The sequence below is a fragment of the Microtus oregoni genome, unplaced genomic scaffold (assembly GCF_018167655.1).
Source record: "Microtus oregoni isolate MIOR12 unplaced genomic scaffold, Mior012 000019F_ref0000042, whole genome shotgun sequence".
NCBI lineage: Eukaryota > Metazoa > Chordata > Mammalia > Rodentia > Cricetidae > Microtus > Microtus oregoni.
This window is the reverse complement of record NW_024543078.1, coordinates 37,231,966-37,247,224: the sequence shown is the minus strand read 5'-3', so window position 1 is coordinate 37,247,224 and position 15,259 is coordinate 37,231,966. Positions and strand designations below refer to the sequence as shown.

At 41.9% G+C, this 15,259-nt stretch overlaps 1 protein-coding gene and 1 pseudogene across 2 annotated transcripts in view; one reads left to right on the top strand and one right to left on the bottom strand.

The window, feature by feature from the left end:
• The window catches only part of LOC121459664 (E3 ubiquitin-protein ligase RNF185), a 38,510-nt gene that overhangs the window by 7,324 nt on the left and 15,927 nt on the right, over positions 1–15,259 (bottom strand). Inside the window, exons 2-5 of one of the 2 annotated variants that reach the window (XM_041669603.1) lie at positions 9,141–9,361; positions 6,228–6,246; positions 3,841–3,953; positions 2,360–2,414 (exon numbers count right to left, since the gene is read on the bottom strand). In XM_041669603.1, coding sequence (XP_041525537.1) covers positions 2,360–2,414; positions 3,841–3,953; positions 6,228–6,246; positions 9,141–9,316 — 363 coding nt within the window. In that variant the 5' untranslated portion in view covers positions 9,317–9,361. Of the gene's footprint in view, positions 1–2,359; positions 2,415–3,840; positions 3,954–6,227; positions 6,247–9,140; positions 9,362–15,259 lie in introns of those variants that run through there. The other variant, XM_041669604.1, reaches the window with a different exon arrangement.
• LOC121459665 lies at positions 12,606–12,959 on the top strand (annotated as a pseudogene).

Sequence of the window (15,259 nt, the reverse complement as noted above, 5' to 3'; positions counted from 1 at the left end):
AGTTTGAAGTCAGCCTGGGCTACAGAGCGAGTTTCAGAACAGCCAGGGCTACACAGAAAAACCCTGTCACACACACACAAAAAAAAAATTAAATAAATAAAATTAAAAAAAGGAAAGGAAAAAAAAGAAAAAAGAGAGAGCAAGAAGAAATGCACCAACTCAACTGAAAAAAGGATGTGTATAAACATTATCATAGTATTATTTAAACAGCAAAATCTATGAGCAACTCTAAGGCCCTTCAATAATGAACTGAAATTATACTGAATCAAAATTCAATGGAAGGGTAGTGATATAGCTCATTGGTACAGTGTTACCTAGCATACTTAACACCTTGATTTAATATCTACAACATTCCTACACACACACACACATACACACAGCCTTTAATAAAGGGGACCCAGAGGATTAGAAGAATAGTCCGGATGAATAGAGCTGCCTAGCATACACCAAGCTCTGGGTTTGACCCTAGCATTGGAGAAGTGCAGGCAGAGAGAATCACAAATTCAAGGTTATTCTCTATTACATATCAAGTTCTAGAACTGCCTGAGATATGTGAGACTCTGCCTCAAAAAGTACAAAATAAGATAAAAGAAAATAAAAAAAAGCAGCATTAAAAAAGAAACTGAGGGTGGCATATATCTATAACCCAAGCACTTGAAAGGCTGAGTTCAAGGCCAGCTGTATATGGCTATATATGGAGATGCTTTCTCAAAAATAAAAAGACTGGGCTAGGGGTTGGAGAGGTGGCTCCGTGGTTTTTTAATTGATTTTCTAAGACAGTTCCATATAGCCCAGACTGGTCATGAACTCACTAGGTAGCTGTAGTGGTCTGAATGAGAATGGCCCCCATAGGTTCATATTTCAATGGTTTGGTCCCTAGTTGGTGGAACTGTTTGTAAAGGATCAGGAGGTGTAGTATTGTTGGAAGAGCTGTGTCACTTGGGGTGGACTTTGAGGTTTCAAAAGACTTGAGGCATTTCCAGTTAGCTCTCTCTGCTTCCCTGCTTATAGGTAAGGATGTGAGCTCAAAGGTATTGCCCAGTGCCCTGCCTGCCTAGCTGCTACTATGCTCCTGGCCATAAGCTACATTCCCAGGCCTCATTAATATTTTAACAAGAAATTACTGTTTGAAAAAAAGACTAACATTTTATTTAAATGTGTACATATTTTGAGCCAGTAATTCTATGAACTTACCATAATAAAATAATGGTGGTTCTGTACAAAACTTTGTAATTTCATTTGAGCATGTTTAAGATAGCAGAGGTAGCAGGTAAGTGTCCCATAATACAATGCATGCCATTACATTAGGTCTATACATCAGCTGTCAAATGTTGTTGCTATGGGTCTCAGTAACATTTTAAACTGCACTGCTGAAATTCCAATTCTCATGGGTACATTTCATGAGGGCAGAGACCACTTGCAAGTTTTGTTGATAAATTACCACTGCCAAAATTGTGACCAGAGCACATTAAGGTACGTAGTATCTGTAGAATAGACGAAAATTTAAGAATTACAAAATAAGAGCCACATATTGTAAAAAATCAAAAAATCGGGGGCTGGAGAGATGGCTCAGTGGTTAAGAGCACTGTCTTTTCTTCCAGAGGACTTGGGTTCAATTCCCAGCACCCACATGGCAGCTCACAACTGACTGTTATTCCAGTTCCAGAGAATCTGGCACCTTCACATAGATGTACATGTAGGCAAAACACCTGCACATAAAATAAAAATAAATAAAGAAATAACTGAACTATGTATATATATTAAAAAAAAGCAAAAAAACAATAAAAGTATGTCAGGCACAGTGGCCTATGTCTATAACACTAGCACTGGGAGACGGAGGCAGGAATATCATGCGCTCAGGTGAGCCTCGGCTACACAGTGAAACCCTACCTCAAAAAGCCAAGAAATAGGCTGATAAGACAATCTGGTGGTAAAGGGGCTTGCCTGATAACCTAAGTTCCATCTCCAGGGCTCATGACTGAAGGAGGGAATCAATTACCCAAGTTGTCCTCTCACCTCTATACATATGACCCCCACCAGATACACGCAAATAATAAAGTAAAAGTTAAATTTAAAATACCTAAGAAATAAATATGTAAATGTACAATCAATAAATACATGTATAAATTAATAAACTTTCTCTCTCTCTCTCTCTCTCTCTCTCTCTCTCTCTCTCCCAGTGGTTCTCTCTGGATGAGTGGTTCTAGGATTTCCCCCTGCTTGTCTTTCTGTACTTTAGAAATTTTCCTCTACAACCTTTCTCAATGTTTTAAAAGAAGAAGAAAAACTGCAAGGTCAACAGGAAAGTTTCAAAAGCCACAAGCACACTTCTGGAAGCTTCTCCTAGAATGTTCCTCACCCCTCTATTTTCGGGCTCCGGCCTCTGGCCTTGAGGACGAGGAGGAGTCTTCTCTCTGAAAAAAAAATTGTACAAAGTAAGGCCATCACAAAATATTGTTAGCTGCTCTCTGTGAAGACTGACCCACAGGGTTTGGGTGGCTCTCCTGTTTCAACAAATAAAACTGCTGGGCCAGGCGGTAGTGGCACAGCCTGTAATCCCAGTACTCAGTAGACAGAGGAAGGCAGGCTTTGAGTTTGAGGCCAGCCTGGTTTACAGAGTTCCAGGACAGCCAGGGTAACACAGAAACCCTGTCTCAAAAAACCAACCAAATAAACACACAAAAAACTGCTCTGGCTTAAGCAAATGCTGGCTTAACTCCATTCTACCTCAAACCAGGAAAACCAGCTTGTTCTGAGAGAGCCACCAGTTTACACAACCTATCCTTGCAACAGAGATCTTGACCCAAGGATGGTTATGAAAAAATGGCCAGTTGCCTTCCCTGGGATTGCTTGATATGAGCTCATGGGTGCCAGAGATCCCAAGCTAGACTAAAACAAAAGGTAGATTGTCATCTGAGAGGGTTAGGGTTCAAGGTCTTTCTGATCTGCCTCTATTAACTTCCATTTGGCCTCTGTTACTCTTGGGCTAGTACCTCACGCTATCTTACTTTTGCCTCTAGTTTGCAGACTGTCATCTAAATAGCTTGACTGAGAGTTTATGGCACAAGTAGGCACGAGGCAGGATGCAACCAATACTAACAGGTGACAGACCCCACCTTGAGACACAATCAACACAACGTAATGGGGGAGCATTAGTGTGTGAGGCGGGAATACGGGTGAGGGCAACTCATATGGAGAAGATCACTTGAAGGAGAGAACTTGAGGGCTTTCCTAAAAATATGGGCAGGAATCAAGAAAAGGCTGCAGGAAGTCGGGTGGTAGTTTGAGTATGTAGGAGCAGAGCATAGAAGACACAGCAAATCCAAGCGTGACAAATGTAATAGGGCAGCCCTTTAGGAGAAGTTCAGGATGTCTCGTGGACAGGAGATGGGAGTTGGGAGAAGTGCTAGAAAAATTAAGATAGTCTTCTGAAAAGGTATAGATGCCAGATCAAAAGGGCCACCCCCAAAAGTCATCCAGACTTCCTGGTCCATGTCTCCCCAGATTCACATTCACCGGTGCTGCAACCCCACTCCTTAGTCAGGCTCCTGTTTCCCAGGGAGGGAGTGCGTTCACAATACTCTGCACACTTGCTGTTACGATGTCTCAAACACTGCAGGCTACCCGCTAACTGGGTACCTACTGGCAGATGACACTGAGCAGCTACCGAACACTGGCCAGCACATGTCAGCTTGGCTCCTCTCCTCTCTCAAGCCCCATTGTTCCCATGTGACTTTCCTCTTGACCAAAATGCCTCAAAATCAAGCAGCCAAGGGTTAGAGTGCTAAATGGATGTGAATTCATGTCCAAGTAGGAAGTGGGTATCAATCAAGTCTTTACCTGGGATCCTGCTGCCCGGTGCTGCCCCTGCCATAGAGTGGGATGACCTTGTCTCGGCTGATTCCAGCTTTGCAAACTGGACACACTTGTCTATTAGGTCTAGTCTCCAACCACTGCAAGTGAGAGAAAAATGCAAGAATGGTCCAAAGTTGTCCCGTCTTCAGTTAGTACAGTGTGGGAACATGGAGCCAGAGTCCGAAAATGGGAAACACCAGCTGGAGTAGCCTGAGTTGGGAAACTTCAGGAACCAAAGTTCTGATTTCTGTTCCTAGTATTGAAAAATTCTTACTGGGGTTAACACCAAAACTGCCTTTAAATACCAGTAACTAAACAAGCTCCTTCTCTGTCTCTTACTCTCTGGACTGTGAGTAGTGCAGAAGGAGGAGCTGCAAGCCTGAGGTCTTCAGGCAGGCTCCTGGGGTGAACAGAACTTACATTCAGGATCAATCATATTGTCATTATCTTGTTTTTCTTTCTGTGATTTCTCATTTTTCTTAAAAAATATTACCTCATTTTTAATTATGTACATGTCAGTGGAGGCCAGGGGTATGTGCAAATAAATATGTATGCCCTTGGAGGCCTGAGGAGGAAGCTGAAGCTGGAATTCCAGGTGGCTGAGAGTATGGGAACTAGGAACTGCACTTGGCTCTCTGGAAAAGCAGTAAGTGCTCTACCTCCTGAGCCACCTCTCCAGCTCCAATTTCTCATCTTATAGCATTTCCCCGATGGTGTAACCTGACATCAGCACATGGATGTGTTAACCACTTCTGGGTCGCTTAGTATTAGATTCTGCTTATTATCTAAACTTTATCAATGTTTTATACTAAAACATTTGTATTTTATTTTCTTAAAAATGAACAAAAGATTATTTTAAAATGTTATACTTGTGTTTTTTCCTTTTTTTTTTTTAAGGCAGAGTCTCATTCATTTGAAGATGATGCTGAATTCTTACCATCACGCCTTTAGCTTCCAAGGCCTGGGATATAGGAGTATGTCACCACACCTAACTAGTGATCTCTTTCTGGGCACTGGATGGTTTCTCATGCATATTTTCCCAACCTTTACTTACTTTTAGCACTAGGGATTAAACTCAGAGCCTTGCACATAATGAGTATACACACCATGGATGAATTATGTCCCAGCCCCTCAATATTATTTTAGGACATAAACTGCACCTCTAGACATGGAGATATGAAGTTCACCATATGAATATGAGCCAAAGACTCAGGGATACGGAAATAACAGCATCTCATGATTTTATATACTACATTCCCACCTGTCGATGGTCTCTCAGAGCTCATGCCACATGTTCTGCCACATTTATTCTTTCAGATTGCTTTGGGTCAGAATGCTCATCCCTAGTTCCCCCCTTTTTCCCCCTATGAGGATCAGTCAAGTCCCTGTCCACCACCTACACCCTCTAAGCCACCAAGGAGTGTGCTGCTGAACTTCTGACACCCATGGAGATAGATACCTGGCTGTGATTGTTCACATCCAGTTGCCAATGCCAAATCCAGTTCTTAGTGAACACTAACAGGTTTTCATAATAAATTAAAACAAAGGAGACAAACTTTCCTCTTCTGCAAAAGCTATCTATGGTTACCAAAACATTTGCTTCTTCTCAATGATTTCAAGATTTTTCAGGAAAGTGAGGTGTACTGATATGAAAGGAGTTACCTTTCTACTTCTTCAAATTTAGTTTTATCTCAGTATGTATGTGCTGGTGTGTGTGCAAGAGTGTGTGTGTGTATACCATAGAGGTGCTGGAGCCCCTGAAGCTGGAGTTACAGATACTGGGAAATGAAATTGAGTCTCTGCAAGAGCAGCAAACATTCCCAACCACTGAGCTGTCTCTCCAGGCCAGAAGTTATCTTTTAGAAGTTATCTTTTATAAATAAATATATAAATTCAGAAACTAAAAATAATCTAATAACTGAGGATGTGGCTTAGTTAGCAGATCAAGACATCCTGGGTTCCCAGCACCACATGAAGTGGGCACTGTGGTGTGTACCTAATTTCAGCCCTCTGAGGCAGGAAGATTTCAAGGTTATCCTCAGTGAGCTTGGGACACAGGTGGTTTCAAAACAAACAAACAAACAAACAAAAAGGCTCTAACATTATCAAACTCAACCTATTTTCAAATGAGCCATTGAGACACAGAAAGTGGCAGTCAGCCAAGGCCATAAGGGCTATTCTATTGTTGGCAGAATCAGGTATGAAATGACCTCTTATTACATCAAATACCTGTCAGTGGGCAGGTGTATAAAAAGGGCAACTGAGCCCAGAAGCAAGGGAGATTGCAGCTTCTGACAGTAGTCCCTTGAGACGAGGGATGTCTTGTGCAACTATAGCTGATGAAAGACAAAGTAAAATGAAGTACATCTTACCTGATGCAAACACGGCCAACTAGAGAGTCCCCAGGGCAGCCAATCATCAGGAAGGGAAGCAGGAAGAAGAAGAAAAATGCTTTCATTAGCAGAAACACTCCATGAGTAGGGAAGACATCAGAATTGGGTGCCTGGGGTGCTGTAACCCCAGTGAGCCTTCTTCACAGGGATTCCTGGCATCACAGATAGAAAAAGGAAGGGAAGGCTAAACTGGATATAGAGGCATATATCTGTAATTCCAGCTCGTAGAAGGTAGGGATAAGGAAGGATCAGGAGTTCAAGGTCATCATCTGCTACTTAGTAAGAATGGGTACAGCCTAGGCTATAGGAGATCCTGTCTTAAAACAAAAACAAAATGAAAAGAACAAAACAGATAAGAAAAGGCTAAACTCACAGGAAAAAAAAATGAGAGAGTAAAGAGTGAAGACTCCAGTCTCTAGCTCAAACATCATTACAAAAGCTGACTCCCTTGGCCCAGACAATCCAGGAACAATTTACCCACAGGTTAGTCTTGAAGAGATTACAGGCTCTGAAGAAATCCAATAAAAGCCAGGTAGTCTCTGCAGGCAAAGTTAAAGCACACAACAATATGAACACACACGCACACTCGCAATTTGCACCAATGTCAGCGGGTTCACAGCCTCCTCTGCTCATAAGTGGTATATGGATTCTCTGTTATTTCAGATCCATTTTAACAAACTGTGTTTCTGGCAGGAAGCTGTTTAAAGTCCAGGCCTATTCAAAGCATCTTTGAAATGGAAAGGATGGAGAGGCTACTCAGAAAAAAGGGTTACTACCTCCATCTTACAGAGTTGCTGCCTAACACTGCTTTTTATTTATTTATTTTATTTATTTAAATGCAGGGTCTCACCATGTAGCCCAGACTGGCTTCAGACTCATGATCCTCTGCTACAGACTTCAGGGTACTAGGTTTACTTGATTTTATTTTTATGTGTGAGTGTTTGCTTACATGCATGTTTGTGGACTACATGTGTATACCAGGAGCCCACAGAAGCCATAGGTTATTCCCCTGGAACTGAAGTAACAAATGGTTGTTAGCTATCATGTGGCTTCTGAGAATCAAACTTGGGTCTGCTGGAAGAGCATCTAGTGTTCTTAACCACTGAGTCACCTCCTCAGCTCCCTTCAGGGCGCTAGGATTACGGATGTGTACCATATCCCTGGTTCTAGTATCTCACTTTTTAAAAGGAGGAAGCCAAGGTACCGAACATGTAACTTACATTAGGACTACAAACTCTCTACTGCCTTTTCAATACCTAGCACTATATAAAAAAAATGACATTATAATATTGAGGAACAATTACTCAATTCCAGATTTTTAGTATTTCTTTTCTTATTAATAAAGTAAGTCAACAAATATCTACTACAACTTACTATGTGGCAGCCATGGTGTGTCTCACATATCATGTGCCTTTTCTAGATGAATAAAAACTGTGACTTAATCTGAATCCAACACTGAGCTTATGGTGACACGAGCCCTCTACAAATCAGAGCAGGACTCCATTAGAGCTCCCTTTAGTATTATGAGGAGAAGAGCAAAGCTTAGGCTGTACTAAAGGTGCAATTCCAGAGCCGGAGGCAAAGGGAGGGCTAGAATTTCGAGGTCAGTCTGGTTTACCTGTCAACTCTGTCTCAAAACCCAAACAAACAAAACTAACGATGAAGATTTCTCCCATTTATGAAGCAACTACTGTGTGTCAAGAGAGTGGCTGAGCTGATTTTTATTTTGTCATTGGATGATCACCAGGAGATAAAACCATTCCTACTTTACAGAAAAGAGAACCCCTGATGCGCAGAGAAGACACTACAGTCTGGGTGAAATTGCTTCTTCAAATCTGTTCTTTTTAATGGTACTCTGCCTCTTAATTCTGTCATTTTGGTCTATCTATAAAAACAATTAAGTCAAAACAAAAAATTTAAAACAAAAAAGAAAAACCTCTGCTCCATTTTACTAACTCACTAATAAGTTTACCTTTTATATTGCTGAGAATTTAAACTTTCGTCACCATTTTCTTGCACAAAAACATTAAACCGCTCTATACCTCTAGGTTTGGTAATCTGGTTGAGCCTCCACAGCCATTCTTATTTCCTAACATCTCCAATCCCCATCCAGGGTTCTGCTGAGAGGAGGACGATAGCTCGGGGACTCAGAAGACCCAACAGTGCACAGATCCACACCTAGGAATGGCACATACCCTTCATCTTATTTACCATTATTTCCCCTCAGCTTTCAAGGCTTCTCCATAGGCTTCAAAGTCTAGCTCAACATCTCAGTAGAAAAACAACCACTTCTCAACATTCACCGAAGTTCTCAGAGACAGCAGGGATTTCTTTAAGCATGGAAACCAGAAGGACACAAACCTTGCTGCTTCATTTCACAACATACATATTATATATAGAACAATTACAATCATAGCACACACACTATGTGCTCTTTTAACATGTTTACTAGTTTTGGTTCACTTACTCAATATTCACAAATAAGCCTGTAAAATGAGGCAGAGTGCATGTAAGCACCCTGTCTAAGGTCACCCCTTAGGGAAGTGGCAGAGTCAAGACAGAAGACGGGAAGTTTGGCTACACAGTCCTTGCTCAAAACCACTATGCAATGCTGTCTACAGGCTCATCACAGCAAGTGGCAGTAATGCTCACTAAATGGGGTTACTGCTGGAGAGATAGGCAGACAACTAGGATGGGAACAGGATTTGCCCTAGGTTACCCAGAACTTCAGCAGTAGAGATGGGATGAAAACTGAGGCTTCTTGTCCCTTGGGTCTGAGTGTAACAGGGCTCAGTATGAGTGAGACATCTGCTCCAAACATCTTCTGTACATAGTGAGACATCTGCCTAGGACTTGGTAGGGTATCCACAGAGATGAAAGGAGGGAACTTACCAGAAGAGGTGGCCACACAGGCTGATGACAGCATCCTTGGCTGTATCCAGGCATATGTTGCACTCGAAGGTACTATCCTGCCCTCCACTCTCACCAGTGCCATTGCTGCTGCCACTGGGCCCCCCTGCACTGGAATTCTCAGTGGATGCAGAGGCCGAGGGCCCCTTACTCGCCATCGCTGACTGCCAGCAAAGATTTCCGTGAAGATTCTTCAGACAATCCTGGAAGGCAGAAAGCACTTGATTGTTCATTGCCACAGCCCACTTCCTACAATGTCCATGTCAATGTTTCCATCTTCTTTCAGCTCCACACAATAATTACGATTGAATTTGGTAGCAGATTTCCCAGAGGGCTGCAGGGACAGTATCTGTGGGGCTATGCCTTTCTCATGAGTTGCTCATGAACATGGCCCAAAACACATCTCATAAAACACAAACAGAAAAATACTGAGCAGCCTCTAAAAGGTTCTCAACAAAGCTCCCCCATTTATATTTATATTCTGTATTAACCATACCAGTCGATAAATATATGTTCCACTAAACATTAAGTTGAACTGTCAAGCTATCCTTTAATTTTGGACAACTTTTATATTGACTAGGAGAACAGACTCTATTCAAGACTGTAATTGGTATATGGCAGAATAAAGAAATTCCTGTGACTGTCGAAGATTAGGAAGCTTGGAGCAGCCAGATGATGGTCTCTGATACTTCCTGCCAGATGGAATACCACTTATCGTATTTTGTCTAGATTTATCAACACCCTTAAAGAGGTAGTTGTATCAGTGAAGGAAAAGTTGTCTATCCCATACCACCCAAGGTCATCTGGCAAATCCATGATCTGGGCAATCGTGATCATTTCAGGAAACAGTAGACTAAATTATCTGGCCAGCTGACTAAGGTGGGTTTGAGACTAGGATTCATGGCACACTATTTGTATTCAAACCACCACATTGCCATAGATAAGGCTGGTCACCAATAGCCCAAGGAAACATATCACAGTTGACCAATTCCAAATCAAAAAAAAAAAAAAAAAAAGGAAAGACAATGAGATCCATACAAGGGATACCCAGGGACTCTGAGAGCACATTAAGAACCTGTCAGGCGCCTCATCTGGTTGCTCTCATTATCTCAGAAATTAGAAGCAGGAAATACCACACTCAGAGAACTGAAGCTTAGAATCAGTCCAGCCTCCAGCTTGCTAGGAACTACACTTTATCCTGCTATGCTTTTCTCATATATAAAATGAGAACTCACCACAGGGTACCTGAAGACCACCTTGATTTCAGCTTCCAAAGTAAGAAAAGATGAAATCCCCAAAGCTGGTTTTCTCTGACCAAGAAGCCTTCTTTCTACTGCTTCTTCCCAGGACAGACTTAGAGCTTAGGGCTCATGAACACCTCTCACTACAACAGCAGCTTAGCGACTTGAGCAGGAAAGAGGCCGGCTCTCCACCACTTTTTCACTCAGTTACATCATTTTACATGATGTCCCAGAAGGGCAGCTGGCTGCTGACAGTAGCAGTGTCTTGTTAGCTTCAGTTCCAAGACCTTCTCCATGGTGGAAAGCTTCCTCCTCTTTTATAACTGTGTGTGTGCATGTGTGGTATACTGGGGAATAAATGTAGGCCCTCACACATGCTTGCTAGACACTAAGCACTCCACCACTGAGCTATAAATATCCCCAAACCCCAGTGTTTCTTTGTTGAAAAAAAATCTTTTTGAGATTTATTTCATTTTATGTGTATGACTGTTTGTCTGCAGGTATTTATGTGTGCCACATGTGCACCTGTTGCCCAAGGAGGTCAGAAGAAGAAACTAGAGCCCCTGGAACTGGTGTTATGGATGGTTGTGAGCCACCATATGGGTGCTGGGAACAGAACCCAGGTTCTGTGCAAGAGCAACAAGTGCTCTTAACCACTAAGCCATCTACCCAATCACCTTCTTGTTTAGAAAAAAAAATCTTTTAAAATTAAGAACTAGCTGGGTATGGTGACACAGTTATACTCAGTTAATATTCTGGACATTTAGGAAATTGTCAACTGAGAAAAAAAATCAGCCAAGTTAACAAAGAAGTGGTTTTGCTTTTGAGAAGGGTCTCTCTATGTAGCCCAGACTGACCTGGAACTCACAGGGATTCCTGCCTCCTGAGTGCTAGGATTAAAGGTATGACCGCAACACTCAGTCCACTAATTAGGACTATAACCCAGGAAAAATATATTTAAGCAGTCTTAAAAATGTGTTCTGAGGTCAGGTGGTGGTGGAATACTTTTAATCCTAGCACCCAGGAGGCAGAGGCAGGTGGATCTCTGTGAATTCGAGGCCAGCATGGTCTACAAAGCGAGTTCTAGGACAGCTAGAACCTCTACACAGAGAAACCCTGTCTCGGGGGGAAAAGAAAAAAAAAGTGTTCTGAGGTCTTAGAAAATTGTATCTTTAAACTGCTAAAGGATCAGAGATTTCATTGCTTTTCAAGAAGTATGTCTTGAAACTGATTTACCACTCAGGTGGTAAAGGCACTTGCTGCTAAGCCTGACAACCTGAGTTTGATCCCTGGACCTACGTGGTAAACCAACTCCAGCAAGCTGGCCTCTGACTTCATGGTCTCCACACATGTACACCATATACAATAAACAAGCAAGTGTAGTTTAAAAATTAAAAAAGAAAAAATCGACTGAATACAGTTTCAGTTTCTGAGCAGTTCAGCAGAGGTTAACAATGTTCCAAGGTCAGCTCCCATCTGGGGTGCCTGTCTAGCCTGATCCAAAGGCTTAGCTGGGAATATGCCTAAGGTCTGAAGAATGGACTGCTTGTTCCATTTTGGGTCTCAAACAAATGCTCATCTGTTTTGTTTTTCTTGGCAGAATTACTGTTAATTTTGTTGGGTATGGCTGCACTATGTAACTTTAAAAAAAATTACCATCTGGCCTGGAGAGATTTCTCAGTCAGTAAAGTGTTTGCTATGCAAGCACTAATGCCCAAGTTTGATCCATAGAACCCACCTAAAATCGTCAGGTATAAGGAGATACGACTGTAATCCCAATGCTGGAAGGGATTCCTGGGGCTTGCTAGCCAGCCAACCTAGCCTAATCAGGCCAACTCTGGGCCAACCTATGAGAAACCCTTAGCCAAAAACTAAGGCAGTTCCTGAGGAAGAACATGCAAATATATATGCATACACACACACACACACACACACACACACACACACACTTACTCTCTCTCTCTCTCTCTCACACACACACCACCTGCTAGAGATACATACAAAATATTTATTAAAGAATAGGATATTTGGGATTTACTTTATAATATTCCAAAAATGAGGCTTGGGAGATAGTTCAGTCAATAAAGTCTTGCTCAAATTTGAAGACCTAAGCTTGGGTCCCCAACACTCACATAAAAAGCCTCCTCTCGCTCTACTCCAGAGACTGGAGCAACCATGGGAGTGGTCTGCAGGCAAAACCTCCACTATGAGTCTCCTCAATAAACCCAAGAGTGAGATGACCGCAGAGGAGCTGCAGAAGCGAGGGAAGGAAGAATTCAACACAGGCCCCCTCTTGGAGCCCACAGTCAGTCAAGAACAACACGCATGTGCTCATTAACTGTTGTAACAACAAGAAGTTCCTTGGACAGGTGAGGCCTTTGACAGGCACTTCAACATGGTGCTGGAGAATGTGAAGGAGATGTGGACTGAGGTCCCCAAGAGCAGCAAGGGCAAGAAGAAGTTCAAGCCTGTCAACAAGGACGGCTAAATCTCCAAGATGTTCCTGCGTGGGGACTCAGTCATCCTGGTGCTGTGGAACCTGCTCACCGCAGGCAAGTAGAGTAGGGGTCTCTTTCCTCTATGGGAGCCTGCTCCCAGCCCTTCCCAATGGCATGGAAATAAAACTCTGTGTTTTTTTGTTGGAAAAAGAAAAGAAAGGAAGGGAGAGAGGGAGGGAGGGACGGAGGGAGAGAGAGAGAAAGCCAGGTGGGATGGTGCATGTCAGTAACCCCAGAGCTAGGGGCGTGTGTGGAGACAGATTCCTAGAGCTCACGGACCAGACCAGTCTAACTGAATCTATGTGTTCCAGGTTCTGTGAGAGACTTTACCTCAAAAAAATGAAGTGGACAATGACTGAGGAAGGCACCTGACATTCAACACTAGCCTTCACACATCTGCAATGTGTATATAGGTATATACACACACACACACACGGTGGTGGTGATAAAAGATGAAACAAGAACAAATAAGTTGGCTCTTAGAAATAAATGATATGCTGGGTGGTGATAGTGCATGCCTTAAATCCCAGCACTTGGGAGACAAAGGCAGGCGGATATCTGTGAGTTCCAGGCCAGCCTGGTCTACAGAGCAAGTTTCAGGACAGCCAGGGCTACACAGAGAAACCCTGTCTCAAAACTCCCCCATCTAAGAGAAAAGAAAAGAAAGGATGTGTTAGGATTATGTAGCATTTTATTTTTATGTATATTTTGAAGCTTTTCATAATAAAAGAAAAAATTTAAAAAGTTGCCAAAAGGTATATTTATAAACTTCTTTTGAGTTAAAATTTATACATGCAAACACACACACACACACACACAATGTCTAGAAGGCAATACTGATCTATTAATTACTTCTGGTATTATGAGGATTAGGAACTTTGAACTTTTATATTCTTATTCTATTTTAAGGCTTTATAACAAGCCTATTATTACTTTTAAAATAACTTTTATAAAAGAGAGTGAATGTGTGTATATTACGTTTGTTGCATAAATTATAAATTTTAGGAAGTGTCTTTAAAGTTTTTTAATCTTTATTTTCATTTTTTTTCCAAGACAGGGTTTTTTTTGTGTAGTCCTGGATGTCCTGGAACTAGCTCTGTAGACAAGGCTGGTCTTGAACTTAGAGAGATCCACCTGCCTCTGCTTCCTGAGGCCTGAGATTAAAGGTGTGTGCCACAATGCCCAGATGTATCATATTTTTAATACATTACTTTTGAAATCAGACCAATATAGCAGTACCCATAATGTCAACACTTCCCCGATCCTGAAAAGCTCTAAATTCAAGATCTGACTATACTACTGACTTGCTATGGTTTAAATTTCTTTTCTCTAGAGCTGGGGTGTAGCCCAGTTGGCAGAGTGTCTGCCTAGATACATGAAACACTTGGTTGATTTCCAGTAAAATCAGGCATAGTGGCACACACCTATAATCTCAGAACTTGGAAGGTAGAGACAGCTAGATCAGAAGTTTAAGGTCATTCTTGGCTACACAATAAATTTGAGGTAAACTTTAGGTTATTAATTGAGGGTTAAAAAGATCTTATCTCAATAAATAAATTAATTTCTTTTGTCCCCTGAAAAGTAAGTACCAAGTAATCTACCAAGATGAGTGAACTGGAAGAGGAAACAAAGTGGGAGTGGCTAATGCCACATATGTACCACTTAGGATGGACACCAGGATCCAACAAGGTTCTGCATGGCTTAATCTACCGCAAACAGGTACAGAGTGTGTAAGGGCAGAGGATACAGACACAGTACAACAGGCAGGTGGACAATTCACTTTGCCAAATTCAGTGTAGAGGAGCCCAGGGAATGGTAAAGAAGGCAGCAAAAGCTAGGAAAGAGCAGGGAGGAAGTCCGTAGATTACCCAGAGCCCTTTAGCCTTGGCCTGCTTGCTCATATTCCAAACTTGGGTCCATAACCTGAATCCCCCATCCAACCTCCCAAAATGCCCTATGATTTTAATGATGCTCTCCCTATCCGGCTCACTCCAACTCCTTAGCTAAGTAGACTGACATCTACATCCAAATGGTGGATTTGGGTAAACATAGATTATATTATGTGACGCAACACTATTATATTATCTTTTATTTTATTTTGCTTTGTTTGAGATAAGGTCTTGCTATGTCACCCTGACTGATCTGGAACTTGCAGTGAAGCTCCTGCCCTTGTCTCTTGAGTACTAGGATATAAGCATGTGCCACCAGAGACAGTCAGCCCACCATACTTTTTTTCTTTTTAAATGGAGGTGAGGGGTGTATGGGACAGATATCTCAATTGATAGAGTATTTGTTTCACAAATATAAGGACTTTAGTTTTATTCCTGAAGACCACATAAAAATGCTAGGTATAATGGTATCA